A 20,411-nucleotide genomic window follows, 5' to 3' on the forward strand; every position below is an offset into this window, starting at 1 on the left:
ATGTACCTTATTGTTCTTTTAATAATAATTATTCCATAGAAATTTAAAAACCTGTGTTAACAACAACAACAATAACACTTCGTTATCATTTCAGTTTTAATACCATTTATTTGATTAATGAAACAATTTAACCTGAAAGTTAATATTGCCTAGTTTTATTATATTCATTTATTGATATATATATATATAAGTTATAAAATTATATTTAATTATTATTGCTTAATAGCATTCTACTTTATTATCATTTTTATTAATTCATCATGTGGATAAAACTTTGCTTGAATATTCATCATGTGCAATGTTATAGTATGTAGTCATATTTTCTTCTACAACAGGAGTTCAGTACTTTAACTTCCATGTAGAGATTTCTGAGTTAGATTAAAAAAAAATATTGATTTGTTTAATAGTAGCTGTGCTATTAATCAGATATTCTAAATGTTATAGAACCCAGATTCCAATGTTATTATTGGTACAATTAAATTTAGTGCCAAAACTATTTATGTGTTTTAATGATTGAGGATCATTAATTGCTATTTATGGATTGTATCTTGTAATCAAACCAAATCTGGTTTCTGCAAGGGAAGGTACAAGTTAGGATTATGAGTGCTGTGTCACCATAGAGTAATCATACGTAGTTTAGAGAATATTATTCATAAAGGTCTTACCCCCCCCCCCCCCCATTAATGTAAATCCTTAATTTCATACTCAAATGGGGAAGATCCTCTGCTAAATTGTAACTTCAAATAATTTATATAAAATGGAAGTAAAATATTTTATTTATGGTATTTTATTACCTTTTTCTGCAATGAGATTGGCTTTTTGAGTAATTTATCTTATCTAAATTCTTGAGTAATTTGAACCTCAAATTAATTTAGTTAGGCCACCAGTTTTAGGGAAAATGCTGCAGAAAGTGAAAACAATTATAAGATATTTTTACACAAACAAAATGTCACTTAATATCAGAGATTATAATTTAACATTAAAAATAATCAAATACTGATGTTAACAAACAAATTGTTCAAATATAATTGTTTTTTTAATAAAAAGAAGGTACAAACAAAAGGTTTAAACAATAAGAAGATTTTTCTTTTTTTTAATGATAAAATATTTGTATGTTTTTTTTTAATAAGACATACTATGTTTTTTCTTTGTCATCATAGAAAAAATACTGAAAACATGTTATCATTTGCCAACTGAGATATTGCTCATTTTGTCGTGTCTACAGACCAACCCTCTTTTGGTGTAGACATGAAAATTCTAATGTACACCAGAAAATTGACTTCCTTCAGACCTTAACTTCCTTATAATTAACTTTCTTCAGACTTTAATTTGGTGAATGTATTCAAGTAGCTCTACATCTGCTATTCTGATAATAAAATTCATTATCTTATCATTCTCAGAACTGCTCATTTCAACAGAAACCTCCTTTGGTATAGTACTGCTAGATTTCTTAGCTATTATTTTCATCTTATGCTTCCTATCAGTTCATGTACTTTAACCAGTTACATGTATTTTGTTACTTTGGTTTCCCTACTCATAAACATGAGCTCTTAAAAATTTGCAGCTCTCAGCACTTCCAACTCCATTTCTGCATTATTATAGAGCAATTTTTTTTACACTTATTGGCTAAGTTAGCTATTAGTATTATTTTATGAACTAGTCCATTTAAATAAACCTCTTCTTCTCTTTTACAACAAATCCCCACCCTTAATTGCTATATTACATGAGAAGAAACAGCAATTTAAAAAATATAAACTATTTAATCTTGATTTTTGTATTTATACTGTTATTTATTTTACACTGTACTGTAATATTTACATACTAACAAATTTATTTTAACTTTATTGATACTTGTCCAGAAAATTGAGGATTGATTTTATTGGCATTTCTTGTGGCTTTTGTTCTGAGCTGCTGGTGCAATTTATCTTCATCCTTGAATTTCCCTGTGTTGGAGTTTGGTAATTACAGTAGCATCTTAATTTTAGAATCTGCTGCTTGAAGCAGGTCGCTCAATGAATTTTTGAACCACTCTCTCAAATATCACAGCCATGATATTCTAAACTACAGGTTTATATAACTCTTCTTTCTTGGATTATTACCTGCTTTGTCACTTGTAGAATAATGTATTTTATTCCTCATCCCATACCCTGTCATCAAGATATAAAACTTCAGATCTTAACTATTTCTACAATTTCTGATTGGATCCCCTTTCTTTTTAAAATTTCAGTGTTGGCCAGATATAGATATTCTGTTCAAGATGTTGTTAATATTCACCTACAGATCCATACTTCAAATGCCTGAGAAATTTAAAGAGTTGCTGAGTTCAGAGTCCTTGCCTCTATTCTTCAGAGAAGAGCAGCAGAGAAGTAGTGTCTTGCCAAAACTTTGAAATTCATGTTCTAAATCCCTCATGTAGTATATTTTTCTTCATCATAAAATTTACTTATATCTCTTCAACTCTTGCTTAAATTTCAGTAGTGTTGTTGTTAGCAACCTACCAGGTTGGTCTATGGTGAACTTGTCATTGCAAATCAGCTGATTTTGAAGTTGAGACTTCTAAGGTTCAAATCCTAGTAAAGGCAGTTAACTTTTATATAGATTTGAACATTAGAGTGTGGATACCAGTGTTCTTTGGTGGTTGGATTTCAGTTAACCACACATCTCGGGAATGAGACTGTACAAGACTAAACTTCATTTAAATTCATAAATATCATCCTCATTCATCCTCTGAAGTAATACCTTACAGTGGTTTTGGAGGCTAAACAGAAAAAGAAAGAGTGTAGTCGTTAGTGATACTGATAACTGCACCCAATTTTTGGAGTGCTCTTTAGTTTACTGATATTTTTGTGTATCAGTTTTAGGGAACATTCAGATGATTTGATCACTGGAGAAGCTTTAACTGATTTTATGACATTTTGGTATCTTTCATTAGTCAAAGTACAGTCTATTTGATTTCAGACTATTTTATCAGAACCATCTAAAGGTACTCTCCAAATCTGTTATAATCTTATGTTTGATAACTTAGAAAAAGTATTAATAACAATAAGACTGTTTTGCTGAAAAAATTGAAAATTGTGTTAGATAATTCCTCTTTCGCTGTACTTACCCAGTCCATAACTTTAAACAAGTTTTCCTACACCTGCATTACCAATTTTTTCATAAAAAATCACCCATTACAAAGGTGACAATTTTAATTATAATTTCATAACTCTGAAACTGGGACTAATCCTTCCTCTGTCTTATTAGACATTTTATCTCCCATGTTTGCTATACCATGTCTATGTTGGTCTTCATTATCACCAGAGTAATAAACTGTTCCACTCCATTAAGCATTGTTCAGAATCAGGGCACCCTGCTTTACAAATTCCCAGAATGTTGATCTTCGTAAATTCATTTTTTTGAAAGATATACATCATTTATTATAGCAGTTCAGTTTATAAGCTGTACATTCCAGACATCAGTTTTCATCTATAAACTGGAGATCCTTAACATCTTTCAGTCATTGTAATGAATCATAAATAATATTTTTTTCTTTCTTATTTTGATATAATTCAAAATATCTCCCTGGAGAATTAACTGAGGGAGTAAAACTCTGGACCTACATTTAGTATTAAACTCAACTATGATAATTTGTACTAAGAATTTTCATTAAAGAATTCTTATCCAGAAAGTTTCCTAGTGCCATCAGTGAACAGACTTTCTGAGGCACTTATACACCCCAAGAACAATAGAGTTCCTTATTTTCAACCTGCTCTACCACTTTCCAAAAAGGCAGTTGGCTCTTAATAGAAGGGATTTCCATGTCCCAGGAGATACTTTGTCCCTGTATTCATTAGTTGCTTATGTATATATATATATATATATATATGCATATGCAATCATTGTACCCTCTCTATCACAGGGAGGTAAGTATTGGAAACTTCCCTTCATCAAATCTAACACTGTGGAAGTATTCCCTAGATTCTAGGATTATTCTACTGCAGTAATCTATATACTCAGGACAGCATTACAAGAATAATACAAAGATGTGTGAACTGCTATAAATATTATTTTCTCAATGTTAATTTTACTGTTTACATTATTTAAATGCTTTACACTATAATTATAAAAATATCTTATGCACAAGCTTCAAGCTTATGTGGCGATGTCATCAAGCAAAAAAAAAAAAAATATTATACCAAACATTATTTCTATTGGATATGTGTCATTCTGTATTTTTTTTTGTTTTTTGTTGTTTTTTGATGAATGTCATTTCTATGAATTGTATATATCTCATTTTTTAAATTAAGTAGTAGTTAACACTTAACTTTATTGTTATGCCAATAATTTATGGGTAATTCTGAATATTTTTTTAATAAGTAAATGTAACTAAACATATATTTTTCTTTCATATATCAACATGTACATTTACGTTATTGTTTTATTGTCATAGTAATTGAAATTGAATAAAAAAAGCAATGATTGGTAAATGAATATAAAAAAGAATAAAATTAAAATAAAACAATAGAATAAAGAATATATGTTGACTGTTAAAACAATAGAAAACAAAGAAACTAAAGAAAAGAAATAAAGATGTGTTTAAAAAAAACAAAATGAAATGTGTTGTGTTACTTATGGCGGCAGACTCTACTTATAAATAAATAAATAAATAAATATATATATATATATATATATATATATATACATACATACATATGTGAGCCTATGTGTGTGTGTGTGCACGCGTGTGTACATAAAAAGAAAAAAGATGCATTTTATTTGATTTGTATTGTGTACTTACCATTTTGAGTTTGAGTAAGGTTGGTGTTGTGTAAACAATGAAAAAAGAATGTTGAAGGAAGCATTAAGAGGAAAGAGTGCAACGACCTTAATAATAATCCCCATCTTCTCTCTTCCCTTTTCTCTTTTACTACCCTCATTTCACTATTACTTATCAAAGGTGTTCATTGTCTTTTGTGTGTGTGTTTTATGTACGTTAGTAAAATATACATATCAATATTCATAATTACATAAATTTCATAGATTGTAAAATTAAATTTTTCTTAGAAGAACATTAAAATAAACAGTTTTTAAGTAAGAATAAAAACATCTTCAAAAAGAATAGCATTAAAGATTTTAAAAACTAATTTTCAGTTTTTCTAATAATTTTAACATTTTAAAATTTGTCAACTTAAAAACACTTGGAACAGTTGATTTGGTAAAGGTTTCAAAAAATTAAAATTTCAAGCAATAAAATATTGAAATAAAAAGACTTTTTATGGCAATCTTTAAAATTTGTTTTCTTTAAGCTCAAAAATCATATTAATAAATATTAATTATTTTAAATATTTATTATTTATTTTTATTAATTATTAATTTAACAATTATATACATTGTAATATAATTTAATTACATGATGTCTGGTTTGTTAACAATGGACCATAATTATTTAATAAACAAATTGATTAATATTTTATTAATTAGAATTTATTTATTCTTTAAGTAGTAAACTTTTATTTGTAAATTAAATATATATTTTCTTTTTTTTAATTGTTTTGTTTATTATCAATTGTTTCAGTCATTAAATTAATTAATTAGTAATGTTAATAGTTATATTAATTATACTTGTTGTTTATACAACAAATAGTTTTACAATTAAATATATTCATATTTCAAATTTTGTAAGGAGATATGTAGGATGGAAAGAAACAATTTGCTAGCGATGTACAGACAATTGAGAACAGCATGTTGGTAATTTGGAACTATTCTAACTCTACTTAACATGGCGGTAGCCCACCAGGTTGGTCTAGTAGTGAACTCGTCATCAGAAATCAGCTGATTTCAAAGTCAAGAGTTCTAAGGTTCAAATCCTAGTAAAGATACTTTTATAAGGATTTGAATCCTAGATTGTGGATACCGATGTTCTTTGGTGGTTGAGTTTCAATTAACCACACATCTCAGGAATGGTTGACCTGAGACTGTTCAAAACTACACTTCATATACATTCATACATATCATCCTCATTAATCCTCTGAAGTAATACGTTATGGTGGTTCCAGAGGCTAAACAGAAAAAAAAAGAGAGAGGTCATGATGACATTTAAGTAGTCAATATTTCTTCCCCTAAGCTCCCTTAGAACTATTAATATTTTGTGGTAAGATCTTAATATTGCCTGAACTAAATAGGTGAATTCCAAAGTCATTTAACTTACTTTCAAATTGAGCTAGCAAAATCATTGGGAATATTTATTTCCAACTCACCTTTATACCACAAGAGTAGTCACTGTTGAACTTAGACTTATCTTTTATTGCTCTGTAGCCTTTGGACTATCCATTTCCAGTTAGTGAACATGGGATTATTATTCCATTGCTTCAGCTATCATTTTTTGTCTCTTTAAATGCTCTGAACTCTTCAGTAAATTCATTGAAATTTCTAATACAATTATTATACAGGTTCCTAATTGCAGAATATAGTATGGCTGATATAGTATTACTTATCTTGAAACTTAGATTCATAGAAAGAGGTTATTTTGCATCCAGTTTATCAGCTCTAGCTGATAAAAATAAGAATTTACAGCTCTAGCAAAATTCATTTCATATAATATATTAATAAAAGTATAATTAATTTTTTTAGGCAAGTACAAAAAAAAAGAAGGTTTGTTTCATGTATATTATTTTTTAATATTTGTTTTCAATCCTTATTCACCAGTTTTTATAATTTTTTAATTTTTATTTTTCGAGAAGTTGCTTTGTTTCCAATGGAAGATTCTTCCTGATAATTTAAGTGATGTTTTTTAATGGAAAATTACAGGGTCTAAGTAGACAATTAAATTTTTTTTTCTCTTGATCATCACTTGGAATCAGACAGTCAAAATTTAATGAATAGCCTTACGTCATTGTGAAAAGTATCATATTTATTTGCATAAGCCCTGCAGCATTTTTCATGATTTCCTACTTAAAATTTTCAGGTGTGGGTCTTATTCAAATCATTGTAATAATTGAATGATTATTGCTGCACAAATGATGTATTATATTTGATTTAATTAAATATATCATTCAATTTTTTATTTGAAATTTACACTCATGAATTAGGAAATAATCCATCTTAAAACTAGCATGAATTTATTTTTAAATTAATTAAGAGCAATTAGCGTGTTTTTTCGTCAGATTTCATCAGCATTGAAAAGATCATCTAGATTATCATCATTTGACATCATATCACAATTACATTCACTAATTAAAAAATCTGTATTCTCACCAGGGAAGTAGTGTTAAAAAAAGAAGTACCCCCCAAAATATTTTTTTGTAAAATTTTTCAAATTAGCCAATTATTTTTTTAATATTTTCCGTTTTGATTTTTTTGTGAGAATATTATTTTAGGCATTAAACAAAATAGGGATAATTATTTTAACATTTTATTTCTGTATTATCTATTGGTATGACAAATGGAGTAGTTGGTTTTTAAAATAACAGCAATATTATTATTTTATAAATCGGCATTACTTTCAAAAATATTGTAATCAAATTCATAATTTGTATTATACAGAATAGACTAAAAAGGCGCTACGAAAGAGATTTTTTCCAAATGTCTGTCCATAAAATTGAATAACCAAAAATTTATCAAATTACATCATTTCTACTGACAGTCTTTTGTAATTTTTGGTTGATTACAAGAAACGATTGTATAAATAATAGATATTACTATATTACGATAATATTTCAAATAACAATTTAAACAAGAAAATCGTATAGCTAATTTAAAAAAATTCTATTTAAATTTCTTATAAAAGTTTCAGACATCCTCTTCACGTTCAGGTAATCTGCATTACCTACATCAGTGTGTCAGTCGCTGATCGATCATTTCGAAACTATTTCTGTACGTAACTTTTCGGTTCCCAAATATCGATCGGTGGAGTTTCACGAACATTAAATTACTGACTATGTTTTGGTCTCGAACTTGGATCTGTAGTTATCAAATTCATAGAACTAAAACCCCTTTCACATTTCGCAGAAATACACGCTATTGTGTGAACACTTATTAACGGTTTTAAGTCTAAAGGCACGTGCCGTCCACCATTGTCATGATATTCTCTAAATGCATTGAACGTTTCCGGAAAAGAAAGCTGACATCGCTTACGTAACGACTGTACTATGTACTGACCATATTCTAGTGGTATATCGGCTTTCATGCTTTCTATGTACCTGATTGTTCTACGAATTTTTTTATCTGCTTTTACGATAGACATATTTCTTTGTTGAAGAGAAGTTGAAAGAGGCGATAACTCAAATAAAATGTCATGTATTAGTGCAAGATTCGACAAATTTGAGTTATCTGTTTATGGAATCCGTTGAACATACATTGAATATTTTTAGTTCTACTTTTACCTTCAATTGCTGATTCAAAATTATGACACAGTGATTCATAGTCTGTCCCAACAGAAGTTATTCTTCTAAAGGAACTTGCAACCATCTCGTGACAAATACACGCCCAATCTTATTTTATTTCTTGGTCGAGTTCCATTGCGCACTATGATTTCTCTGGTTTTTTTGGTGATTTACCGTACAATGAGTACAATTTATCCAAAAAAAAAACTGTAATTATTATTCCTTGTACTTCATCTATACAATCACCGATGGATAATTCCAATCGATGACTAAGGCGATGCCAAGTTTTGATGTTCGGAAACATTTTCAGCAGCCGTTGTGCAACGCATGATTTTTTCCAAATATGACGCTTGTTCTATCACAAGTAACCGCGATTAAATTCCTTTCAAATAATTTTCCGTCAGATTTATGAGTTTGTAAGCAAGATAATAGTTCTTCAATTATAGTCTTTGTTGCTTGGTCTCATAGCTCGATTACAAAAAAAAATTGTATCTTTTAACACATCGGTCTCGTACTTTACATACACAATTAAAGTTGATTTTCATCTGAGTGTGGTAGACTCATCTATTATTACTGATATTTTTCCGATATTATTTTTTGACAGATTCGATCTTTCATTTCTTTCCCGATTGTGTCGACAATGTTAGTGGAATTAAAACGCGAACGTAAACCGCTAGGAATATTTGCACCATTAATTTCTTGTAATTATAATAACTCAAAACGATCCGAAGAGAGTCTATTATTTTTGGCTATATAATAAGCAGTTCAAAATATTTTAGCATTCGATTCAATTTCCGATTCGTTTAAAGTAGCCACAATTTTTTCCATTCTCTGATTTTTTGCGCTTTGCATAATTTTCTCTGCATTAATGCACGAAAGGGTTTTCTTATATTCAGACATTTTTTTACGCCAGGAAAGTAATCGAGCAGATATTCTCGTATAAGGATACCAAAATTGAACTCCATTCTTGTGAAATACTTGCGCCTTAAGATTTAAAAGCTGAAAGATTTCACCTCAATGAATATCTGATATCCGATTTTACCAGAGCGCATGTAATCCAAGGATGTTTTTCTTCTTTTCCCACATACCTTCAGTCCAAATACTTGGCCAAGAACATGAATAATTGGCAAGTGATTAGCATTCTGTGTTTCTATCAGGTTGTTCATTATCACGTTGCTATTATTTTCTTATTACATTGTTCGTTACAATTATTTATTACTATTGGATCTACCCTGTTTAAACAAAGAAATTTTGTAATGTTTGTCGCTTCTGTTTTTCACTCGTTTTTATTTTTTTAAATTGAAAATAATTTTTACACCTTTTCTTATTAAATTTATCAATTTTTTAATGTCGATAATTAAACACGTCGCGAATAAAATATATTTCGAAAAGCGATTAAAAATTAGTATTAATATTAAATAAACAGTTAAGCATAAAATATGTACATACACCGAAAGCCACTGATCGAGACTGAAGTTTCGTGAAAAATTAAAAGCAATGCAAAAATATTCTTCTATTGTTGATACTTACCCTTTGAAATTTGCCGACTAGTCGGCTAGTCTAAAAGATTTATAGAAATGGAGGAACTTGTATCTATTTTTTTTTTCAAGTAATATGTGGGCAGAATGTTAATAATTATTCTTCCAGGTTCAAAAACAAAAAAGATAATCTTTCCAAAATTTAGAAATGTAATGGAACACATCTCAGCTTGGAAAATCGTCCAGAACGCCGTTGCGGTCCCACTACAATCCTGATCCTCACCAAGTTCAAATTCTTCTCTTTCCTGGAGCTCAAATTTTCAAAAATGTCTTCCTTCAACACAAATCACTTTTCCATTTTAAAAAACACCGATTCACAAATAAGAAAAATCTCACAAACAAAAAACAAAAACAAAAATGTTATTTACAAAAAGATTATTATTTTACAAACCACTGTCATATATGACTGTGACTTTGAAATCTTACAGTTACAACACGTAAACAAAGAAAAATTTTATTATAATACCCATTTCTGCCGCTAGGAAGAAGTACAATATTAAAACTTATTTTGTTGCGACAGAAGCTGGCACTTTGGTAGAGCAAAAATGGTGAAGCTAATATCAGATATGATACCATATTATACATTAAGGGTTAATACTGTTATGTTTCTATTGTTAGTTCTTTATTCTAAAGTATCTAGAATGAAACATTGAATGAAAAATATTTTCTTTCTCATTAATTTTAAAAGTAGCCTGCAGGTCTTTGCGGTGGTGAAGAGCTTATGTGGACAAATACAGTATTTAAAAATTTGAAGGAAACTTAAGATAAGAAAATTATTCATACATCAGCTGTCCAAAGAACCTTAGCTCGTGCTCAGTAGTTTACATCATTTCTCTGCTCTCCTTTGCTTATTTTTTTGTCAAGATACAGGTTTTTAACTGTTTCTGTTTATCAAAAATATTATTTTTCCATATCAGTGAAATTTTTTTGACAGGCTTGTCCATATTTTAATAGAAATGTAACTAAAAAAGTATAAAATATAATAAATTTAAAATAAATAAAATAATAAAATTCATTTAAGTGTAAAAAAGTAATCCTAATTGATATTTTGATTTTTAAAGAGAAAAATTTGTAAGCTGTTTATTTTTATTTTGGCACCGACTTCAAAATTTAAAGAAAAATTGAGAAGTATTATTTTTTAGTGATTAGTTAGTTTTTAAGTTGTTTTTTTAAAATCCATTTTATTAAACATTCTGTGATAAAAATGTCATAACTACCTCAAATATAAAAAGAAAAAATAAGCAATTGTTTATGGCAAGTGTGTTTAAGAACTAGACATCTGTCTTACAGTATCAGTTATATCTTATTAACTCTGTGAAATTAATATTGGTGAATCTATCAAAATGTCTATTTTAGTAACTTTGGGTATCCCAAAAATGTAAACTGAGATATTAAGAAAATTCTAAATAGGATTGTTTAATTGTAACCAAAAGCATTAATAAAAAAATTTATTTTTAAAATTGTTGTTGGATTTGGTGCAATATGTCACCCAAGGTTTATTGAGATTTGTCAAAGAGAGAAATATTTACAAAGAATTGGAAAATCAGGAAAAAACCTTTGTTAAATATGTATATTTATTGAATTGATTCTATGTAAACTTTTTTTTATAAAAGGTTATTTTAAACATTTATTTATAAAGTTATAATCATTATAAGATTACAATCATATATGACAACCATAAGCAACTCTCCTGTTCTAATTTCAGAAAATTGTGCAATATATAAAGTTCACCAACTTCAAAAAAGGTCATGTGGTCTACTTGACCTTCTTCAACCTGAATGAAGGGTAATAAAACATGATCATCTTCAGGAATCTATCATCTGCTATTCTTTGTCATGCTCAATATACTGCACATCCTTAGAATTTAATTAACTTCCCACATACTCATGATACAGCCTGTTCTTTCTTGAATAACAACTGCATGTAACGTTTTTATCTCAGCGTGAATCCTTAAACTCTTCTGTTTTCTTTTCCTTGTCACCCAGGATTCACTTCCTTAAAGCAATGTGACTAATGCCATCACTTTATAAAACTTCATCTGTGTCTCTTTTCTTGTTGAGTTTTATTTCATCTCCTGAATTTGTTTATATAGAATCCTTTCATTGTACCACAAATAGCTTGAAATTTTCTGGTCGTAAACCAAAGCTCTTCAAGTCTTTGCTTTCATACGTTCAGTTGCAGCCAAGATAATTAAAATGAGACAGTTCTCATGAATTTGATTAAATTTGATTATTAATTGCAATTTTGTTTCTTCCTGGGAACTTCCCCAAAAAATTATATTAGCCTTGTTTTGTTCTCAGGAGTAAAGTGATATCATGTTACTTTCTTCAGTAACTCAACTGTACTGTTTTTTATGAGTATGAAAAGCCCATAAAGATGTTATATTCAACCCTCATCAGTTACACTATTACTTTGTTCGCAAAGGAATGGGTTGTTTATTAGATATCATTATTTTCAAGAGAAAACAACTCTAAAAAGTGCCTCCTGTACCTTAGGTCCTACTCTCCTGTCCTTAGGTATAAAAACTATAAGAAAACTTAAACAGGTACTTAAGTTATATTAAAAAATAATACATAATCCCACATTCCACAGAATCTTTGTTCATTCTCAGTAGCAGTCTTTTTATGGTTGATTCTCTATATTTCTTTTCTGATATTTAGCAATACACAAGCTTCCTGTGTCTTAAAGAGTTTGCATTACTAAAGAGTGAGGATTTTTTTTAATAGAGGTAGATTTTTTATAGGTCTATTTAAATTTTAAATAAAACTTAAGTTGAAAAATGTAAAATAAAATGACAGTTTTTAAATTAAATTACTTCTAAAAAATAATCTTTTTTCAATTCTTTGTTAAATTTTGACTTCCTGAAAAATTGTATGAAATTAAGCATTAGTAAATTGGTATCTGCTTGTTTGTTGGTTTGAAATTATGCCTGCTGCAATGTATTGAAATTTAAAGAATTAATAAGTGTTATTTTTTTGTAGTTTATTACCATTGTTTGGTTTGACATAAGTTTTTTTTCTTCTTAATAGCTTGTTCTGTATAATTTCTAAATTCATTAAAAAAAATTCAACATTAAATGATTTTTTAACTGATATTTTTATTATCATGTAGTTTAAAAGGAAAATCTTAATATATGCATTAAAAAGGAAATAATAACAATAGATGAAATAATATAAAATCTTTAATAAAATATATGTGTGCATATTAAAATAAAATGAAAAAAAAATTAAACAAAGAAATATTTATGCATAATGAAAATATACCATGATTATTAAGATAATATTAATCCTATTGTATTAGTCATACAATAATATATATATACATAACAATAATTGTAATAATAGAGTAATGAAAATTAAAATGATTGTGTTGTATTACTTGTATATATAATATACAGTATTACTTATGTGACTAACAGCATGCTTTATCACATTAATTCATAAATCATGACTCAAGACAAATAAATTGTGAAATATTTTTAACTTGGAAAAGACATTAGGCGTATTTATGCTACATTTATAGATAAAATTTGCTCATATATTATTTTTAATTATTAAATTCTTTTTGTTATCAAAAAGGAAAAAGAATGAATGTAAAATTGAAATATTTTCATATTGTGTTATAACAGGCTAATGATTTTGATTATTTTTAGTGATTTAGCTCTGAAAAGGTAATTTTTTTTAAGTCAAAATAATGAATAAAATGTTTTATTAAGAATAATACATAATCGACTGTTATTATATTTAAGTAATAATATTGATGGTGTACTTTTCTACCTTGTAACATCTGAACTGTGATTCACAAATTATGATCTCAAAAATGCTTATCTTAACTCAGACTTGTTGATTTTTATTTCATCTCTTGAATCCAGAACACTTTTTGCAAAATGACAATTTAAATGTTGAATTAATGAAATAGTTGGTAGTATTAATAGTAATACTGATAATAATAGGTGGTAATTGTGATAATATTGTAATATACTGAAGGAATGATAGAGATGTAAACAGTGGAGTGGGCAAGGAGATGAAAACCTCATTGACACCATTATATATACCTGACACCATTACACATACCTCATTATACAAGTACCCGAGGTTTTTTCAAAAGCAAAACAGTTCATTTATTATAATTTTTTACCCTTCATTGAAGAATGAACCAAAAGTTGCCAGTCGTGGTCTTTTTGTTACTATGTGAAATGATGATTTTTTATATAAGAGATTTCTCTAGACTAGAATATAATGTTACTGATGTTGAAAATTCATACGCCTGAATAACAAATTGCTGATTTGATTACTGTTAAAATAATTTGAATTAGTAAAATTATTATAATTGTTTAGGTGAACATGTTCTCCACTTATATTTGCTCTTAATCGTACTGATAATGAAATTGGTTGAATAATATTACCTGTTATTTCAATTAAGATTATTATTGGTGTAATAATCAAATGTTTATATTTAGGGGTTTTTATTCAAATGATGTTTAGGGGATTAGAAGGGAAAGGTGAAGTTTATCAAAACATCTTTTAAATCAATCGTTATAAAAAAAGAAATTTTAAAGAAAAGTAGGATATCCCAATTTATTAGATTGAAGGAAGCACTGAGAAGGCTAATAGTGGTTCTAAAAGGGTTAAAAACATTTCAAGAGCATTAAGCTTTTTACTGGTCTACTGAAGCGAAATGTTTTTTTTTTAAAAACACATTTTATATATGCTGCTAATTATACTTATTTTTTTAACTGAAGCAGAATAGAAGACCTGGAGATTAGAACAGAAATATATGGCACCATTGAGTTTTTTAACTTGTCCTTCAAAGCAAAACATATTTTAAAAAAGTAATAAGAATATTGAAATATTTTTCAAAAATATTTGTTATCTGAATAGGGATACGATGCCAGAAACCAGTGCATTTAAAATTTAGATAATACATTTGAATTTTTTAATGTAATTTAAAAAAAAAAAAACAATTTAAATATCACAATATTTAAATCTTTATTGTTTGAAGGAACTCAAATAATAAATAAAAAGGGAACACTACAGCAAGATAATGTAAAAATTCTGATTTCTACTGCTCAAATAGTTCAATAGTTAATCTAGTTCATATACAAGGACAAACAGACATTCGATTTTATGTATCTTATTATTATTATTAATCACTGAACAGCATGATAAAATATGATAACACTTCAAAATTATTAGGTATTATAATCAGCTGCTTTCAAATTAAACGGAAGTTGTGCTTCCAAATAACCGTTTGGAGCTAATTAACAGCATGTGTTTCAGTGGAATTTCAGTAACAATTTTATTAATAGTCTCTGTCTCAAAAGATTAAGAAACACCTGTAATATTTAATCAAATAAAATATTCTATCTACTTTGTGTCTGTTGTTTAATGTATTATTTAGGTCAAATTTCATATTTTTCAAATATATTGAGATCTTGATTTATATATGCTATGTATAAAATTTTCATATTGTGATAAATAAATGTGCCTTTGTTTCTAAAAGGTGCATTATTTTAGTTTTTTTTTCTTTTTTTTTCATTTATATACCATTGCTTATCAGAAATTCCGAATTTTGATATTTGGTTATATCTTATAAATTATAATAAAAATACCCCATTTAATATTTGTAATTACAAATATATTTGCTTCTAAATTATATGTTTAGCTATACAATTAACTTAGAGTACGTGTAAATTTGCATTTAGCCCTGTGTGAAGTTATTAAATTTGTAGGTCAAGTGTACTTATAAAATATTATTTATTTCATCAATAGATTCTTAGAATGATCAGTTCTTGTCAAATGCATTTTTAAAGAGAATATTTATTAAGTTCCGATTCCTTAAATGTATAAACTAAAATATTTTTATATAACAACATTTTTGGTTTTAATCTAAGTTACTGATTGTAATCATTTTCTTTTTATCTCTTTTTTGTTTAATCCCTTGCGTATTTAAACCTGAGTAATTTAGTTTAATTATTTGATAAGAAATTAAAATTTATTTAAATATTTGTGATAAAATTTAAGTGTTAAAATGTAACTCAGAGTTATGAATGAAACTATGTTTATTCAAAATAAACAATTTGGAGTAATATTATAACTTCCTTGTACGAAGTAAAGGAATATCCATTTTGACCATCCATGAATCCATTTTGATTAGTTTTGGCATGATGTCTGTACGTATTTATCTCATATAACTCAAAAACGATTAAACGTAGAATGTTGAAATTTTGGATTTAGGACTATTATAACATTTAGTTGTGTACCTCCCTTTTTGATTACAGTGGAATGGATCAAAAGTGTCTAAAATTGTTATATTTTTCATTTTAATTAAAAAATTTTTACAGAGGTTAATAATTATTAATAAATTAATATATTTAAATTAAAAAAAAAAGTTAAAAAAAATATATGAATATGAAGTTGGATTCGAACCGATATGTCCATGGTTAGGGATCCAACATGTTCTCACTTACAGCACATAGCTACTTCTTTTTTTTCTTTTTCCTGTTTAGTCCCCAGTAATTACCATTCAGATAATACTTCAGAGGATGAATGAGGATGATATGTATGAGTGTAAATGAAGTAGTCTTGTACATTCTCAGTTCGACCATTCCTGAGATGTGTGGTTAATTGAAGCCCAACCACCAAAGAACACCGATATCCATGATCTAGTATTCAAATCTGTGTAAAAATAACTGACTTTACTAAGACTTGATTGCTGGAACTCTTGACTTCTAAATCAGCTGATTTGGGAAGACACGTTCCCCACTAGACTAACCCGGTGGGTTAACCACATAACTACTTGAGCTACATAAAGTAAAATTAATATATAAACTAATATAAAATTCTGATATGGACACTACAAAAAAATGTGATGCAATGTGGTGTCCACCACAATGCAGTTGGTTAACTATTCACTTTATTAAAGAATTGGAGGATCATATCTCACTTTCAAATGAAATAAGTTTGAAATCCTCAGTTTTGTATCCTCAGTTTGAAATACAACAATGTTTAGATATATTAAATGGTCTGAATTGGACCACTCATACTTACATGTGCAAAATGTTTATCAAGAATTTAAAGATTATTGATAAATTATAGATTTTATTTCCACAGAAATCATAAATAGATTATATTTCAAGTACAAATTTTGTTTTTGTTGTATATTTATTTTTCCCATTTTTTCAGATGAATACTGTTGCCATTTGGAAAATTCAATAGTACTTTATTTTTCATTCTTAATTAAACATCATTCAATGTTAATTTATTTTATTCATTTAATTTTAATTTTAATTATGTATGTGTTAATTGCCTTAACCATAATGGTTGTAAGTGAAATGATATAAATTGCTATATGCCAAAAAGAATAATATAATGTTATATATAAAAAATAGTTTTCATAAAAGGTGCTTGGAATTAAATTTTTAGTAAAATTTTTTGTTAATATTTTAGCAACAAATGGCCAAAAAATATTTCATGTTAAAAGAGGGACTGTTTGCTATTGTATTTTTTTAACACTATGTACAGAAAATTTGAATTTGATTTGTGAAAAACCCAAATCATTTTTTCAGTTCCATTAAAATGGATTATCCATTTAGGATTGCATGTGCAGGCAAACACACAGATACACATATTGGACAAGTACAGATGAAAATTTAAATTGTATATTATATTTATAAAGATAAGTTTGCTTGTTAATTGATCTTTATTGTACAAGTCAATATTATAAATTAAAGTTTTTTGTTTTAATTTGGTGGTCTAAATTTTGTCAATTTATTTTGTAAAAAATAAAATGTAATATAATGTAAATTATTATTTGGTAAGATATGCATGTAATGTGATGTGGGATTCATACATCATCACAAATAAATTAAACAAACCTTGACTAAAAACATCATTGTCACAGGTGTGATCCAAAACAAAATATAAAAATTATTGTTATTAAAAAATATAATGCTAATAATATTATATTAATTAAATAATTAATTATTTAATTTATAAATACAGTTTATAAATAAATAAATATATATATCTTGATAAAAATATGCACGCATGAGTGTGTGTGTGTGTGTGTGTGTGTGTGTGTGTGTGTGTGTGTGTGTGTGTGTGTGTGTGTGTGTGTGTGTGTGTGTGTGTATGATTTTTCATATTTAGTTTTATTGAAGTAAAACTCATTGTTTTCTCTTTGTGAATTTTTTAACCAAATAAAGAAGTTTAGCTCATCTCATCACGATTAAAATACTGAATTGGCCATCAGTATTCTAGATTTTCTGTTTTTATAGATGTGAAGAAATACTTACCACTGGTATACTTTATTCTTTGGGAACAGGAATCCCACTAAAGGTTTTTGAAAAATGAATATTACTAAAGTTATTTACAATGCTATTTCTTTAAACTTATGTTCCTTTAAATCTTTTGCCAAACTACAACCTTTGTTAATTAGGTGCAAAAAAATTTTATCAAGATGGCTAAAGCAATATTAAAAAATCTGATGTGGACAACACATGACTTCCTTGTACGCCTATTAAATTACATTTACACATTTTTTTAAAATGAAAAGTACATAAAATTTTATTTTATTAAAAACTTTCGATATTTTTTTTTGCAATGAGAGGTTAATAATTATTAATAAATCAATATATTTAAATTAAAAAAAAAAAAAGTTAAAAAGAAAGGAGATGAAGTCTGATTCAAACCGATGATTCAAACCTAAGATTCAAATATTTCATTAATTAAAATTTTTTTGGTTATAACTCAGAAACCAATAAGTGCCATTTATGATATATCATTGAAAAGCTCTCAATGAGGGATTATTACTGCAGTTAAGAAAAAATCCAAAATCCAATTTTTTTGGATTTTGGGCTTTTTTGGACACCTTTGGTTTGGTCAATTTCAATCAAAAGGGAGATGCACAATTAGATGTTACAACAGTCCTAAATCCAAAATTTCAACACCCTATGGCTAATCATTCTTGAGTTATGCGAGATACATATGTACATATACATACATACATACATACATACGTATGCACAGACATCATGCCGAAACTAGTCAAAATGGATTCAGGGATGGTCAAAATGGATATTTCCATTGAAATCTGGAAACTAAAATTTTTCACTCTCACAATACTTCCTTTACTTCGTCCAAGAAGGTAAAAATGTTTTCTGTGAAATCTATTTCAAATTTTATTTTCTTTACCTAAATTGATTTTGAACACAAAAAAATATTCTCATATGAACTGGTATTGAATCCCAGGTCTAAATATTAAAAATAGATTTGTTATTAAAAAAATAAAGAAAGTATTTACCAAATTTCTGTTATTTCTTTTAAACATTTTTAGTACATAAATGCCAAAAAATTAATAAAAAACAAAGGTAGAACTTGATATGATAATTTTATGTTAAAACATAGCTTAGATTTCAGTTATTTTTACTTTAAAAATACAATCTTCCAGTTGGTATAATTTGTTAAGCTGTGATTGTATTAAATATAAGAAACAAACACAAACAGATAATTTGCATTTAAAAGTATAAAATTTTGTTTGAAACTGATATCATAAAAACCATATTCTGATCATTGAAAACATTGATGGAAGAACAATTTCCAGATATTTTAAAAATGAAATCATAAAGCTTTTTAAATTAAAACATTACTTGTATTATCTTATAAATAAAAGTAAAGACAGAATCACTTATTTTTTATTGTGATAGCAAAATTTTCATCAATAAATAGTTACAAAATTTAGAGGAAATTGAAAGTATGAATATTGAAAGGATAGAGTATTTTGTGAGTAGGTCAGAAAAGAACTGTAAGAAAAAGCTCTTTGATTATCCATATTCTCTTAGAGATTGAGCTTATCTTTGCAAAAGTAAATTAATGCTGGGCATTGATCTCTTTAAGGCAAAAGCTATAAACAGTTTGTAATGATAACTTGTCATTTACTGTTTTATCTATTAATTTATGGTAAAATTTTTCTTGCATAATAGAAAATTATTTTATAACATATATTTTTGTTTCAGTGTACTTCAAATGTGACAAGAGTTAGACCAGAAAAACCGCCTTATTCATATATTGCATTAATTGCAATGGCGATAACATCAGCACCAAATCAAAGATTAACGTTAAGTGGGATTTATCGTTATATAATTGAAAGATTTCCATACTATAGAGAAAATTGCCAAGGTTGGCAAAATTCAATTAGACATAATCTTAGTTTAAATGATTGTTTTGTAAGAGTTCCAAGAGAAAAAGGAGAAGGTGGTGGTAAAGGTAGTTATTGGACTGTAGATCCAGTAGCTGCAGCTAACATGTTTGAAAGAGGAAATTATAGAAGAAGAAGAGCTCGAAGACATCGATCTAATTTATCTCCGGTAAATATATAAATCTGTAATTTTCTAAGATTTATTTTTTATTATGCATTTATATATTTAATTGAAACGAAAACATTAGATAAACATAATAGATGGTTAAATTCTGATGTACAGGTACATAAATCCTGTTACAGGTCCGTTGTA

At 27.3% G+C, this 20,411-nt stretch overlaps 1 protein-coding gene across 1 annotated transcript in view; it reads left to right on the top strand.

Moving 5' to 3' along the window:
* The window catches only part of LOC142329297 (uncharacterized), a 51,518-nt gene that overhangs the window by 21,018 nt on the left and 10,089 nt on the right, over positions 1-20,411 (top strand). The window contains exon 2 of the mRNA XM_075373743.1: positions 19,917-20,267. Coding sequence (XP_075229858.1) covers positions 19,917-20,267 — 351 coding nt within the window. The remainder of the gene's footprint in view (positions 1-19,916; positions 20,268-20,411) is intronic.

The sequence above is a fragment of the Lycorma delicatula genome, chromosome 8, assembly GCF_047948215.1.
Source record: "Lycorma delicatula isolate Av1 chromosome 8, ASM4794821v1, whole genome shotgun sequence".
NCBI classification, from domain to species: Eukaryota; Metazoa; Arthropoda; class Insecta; order Hemiptera; family Fulgoridae; genus Lycorma; species Lycorma delicatula.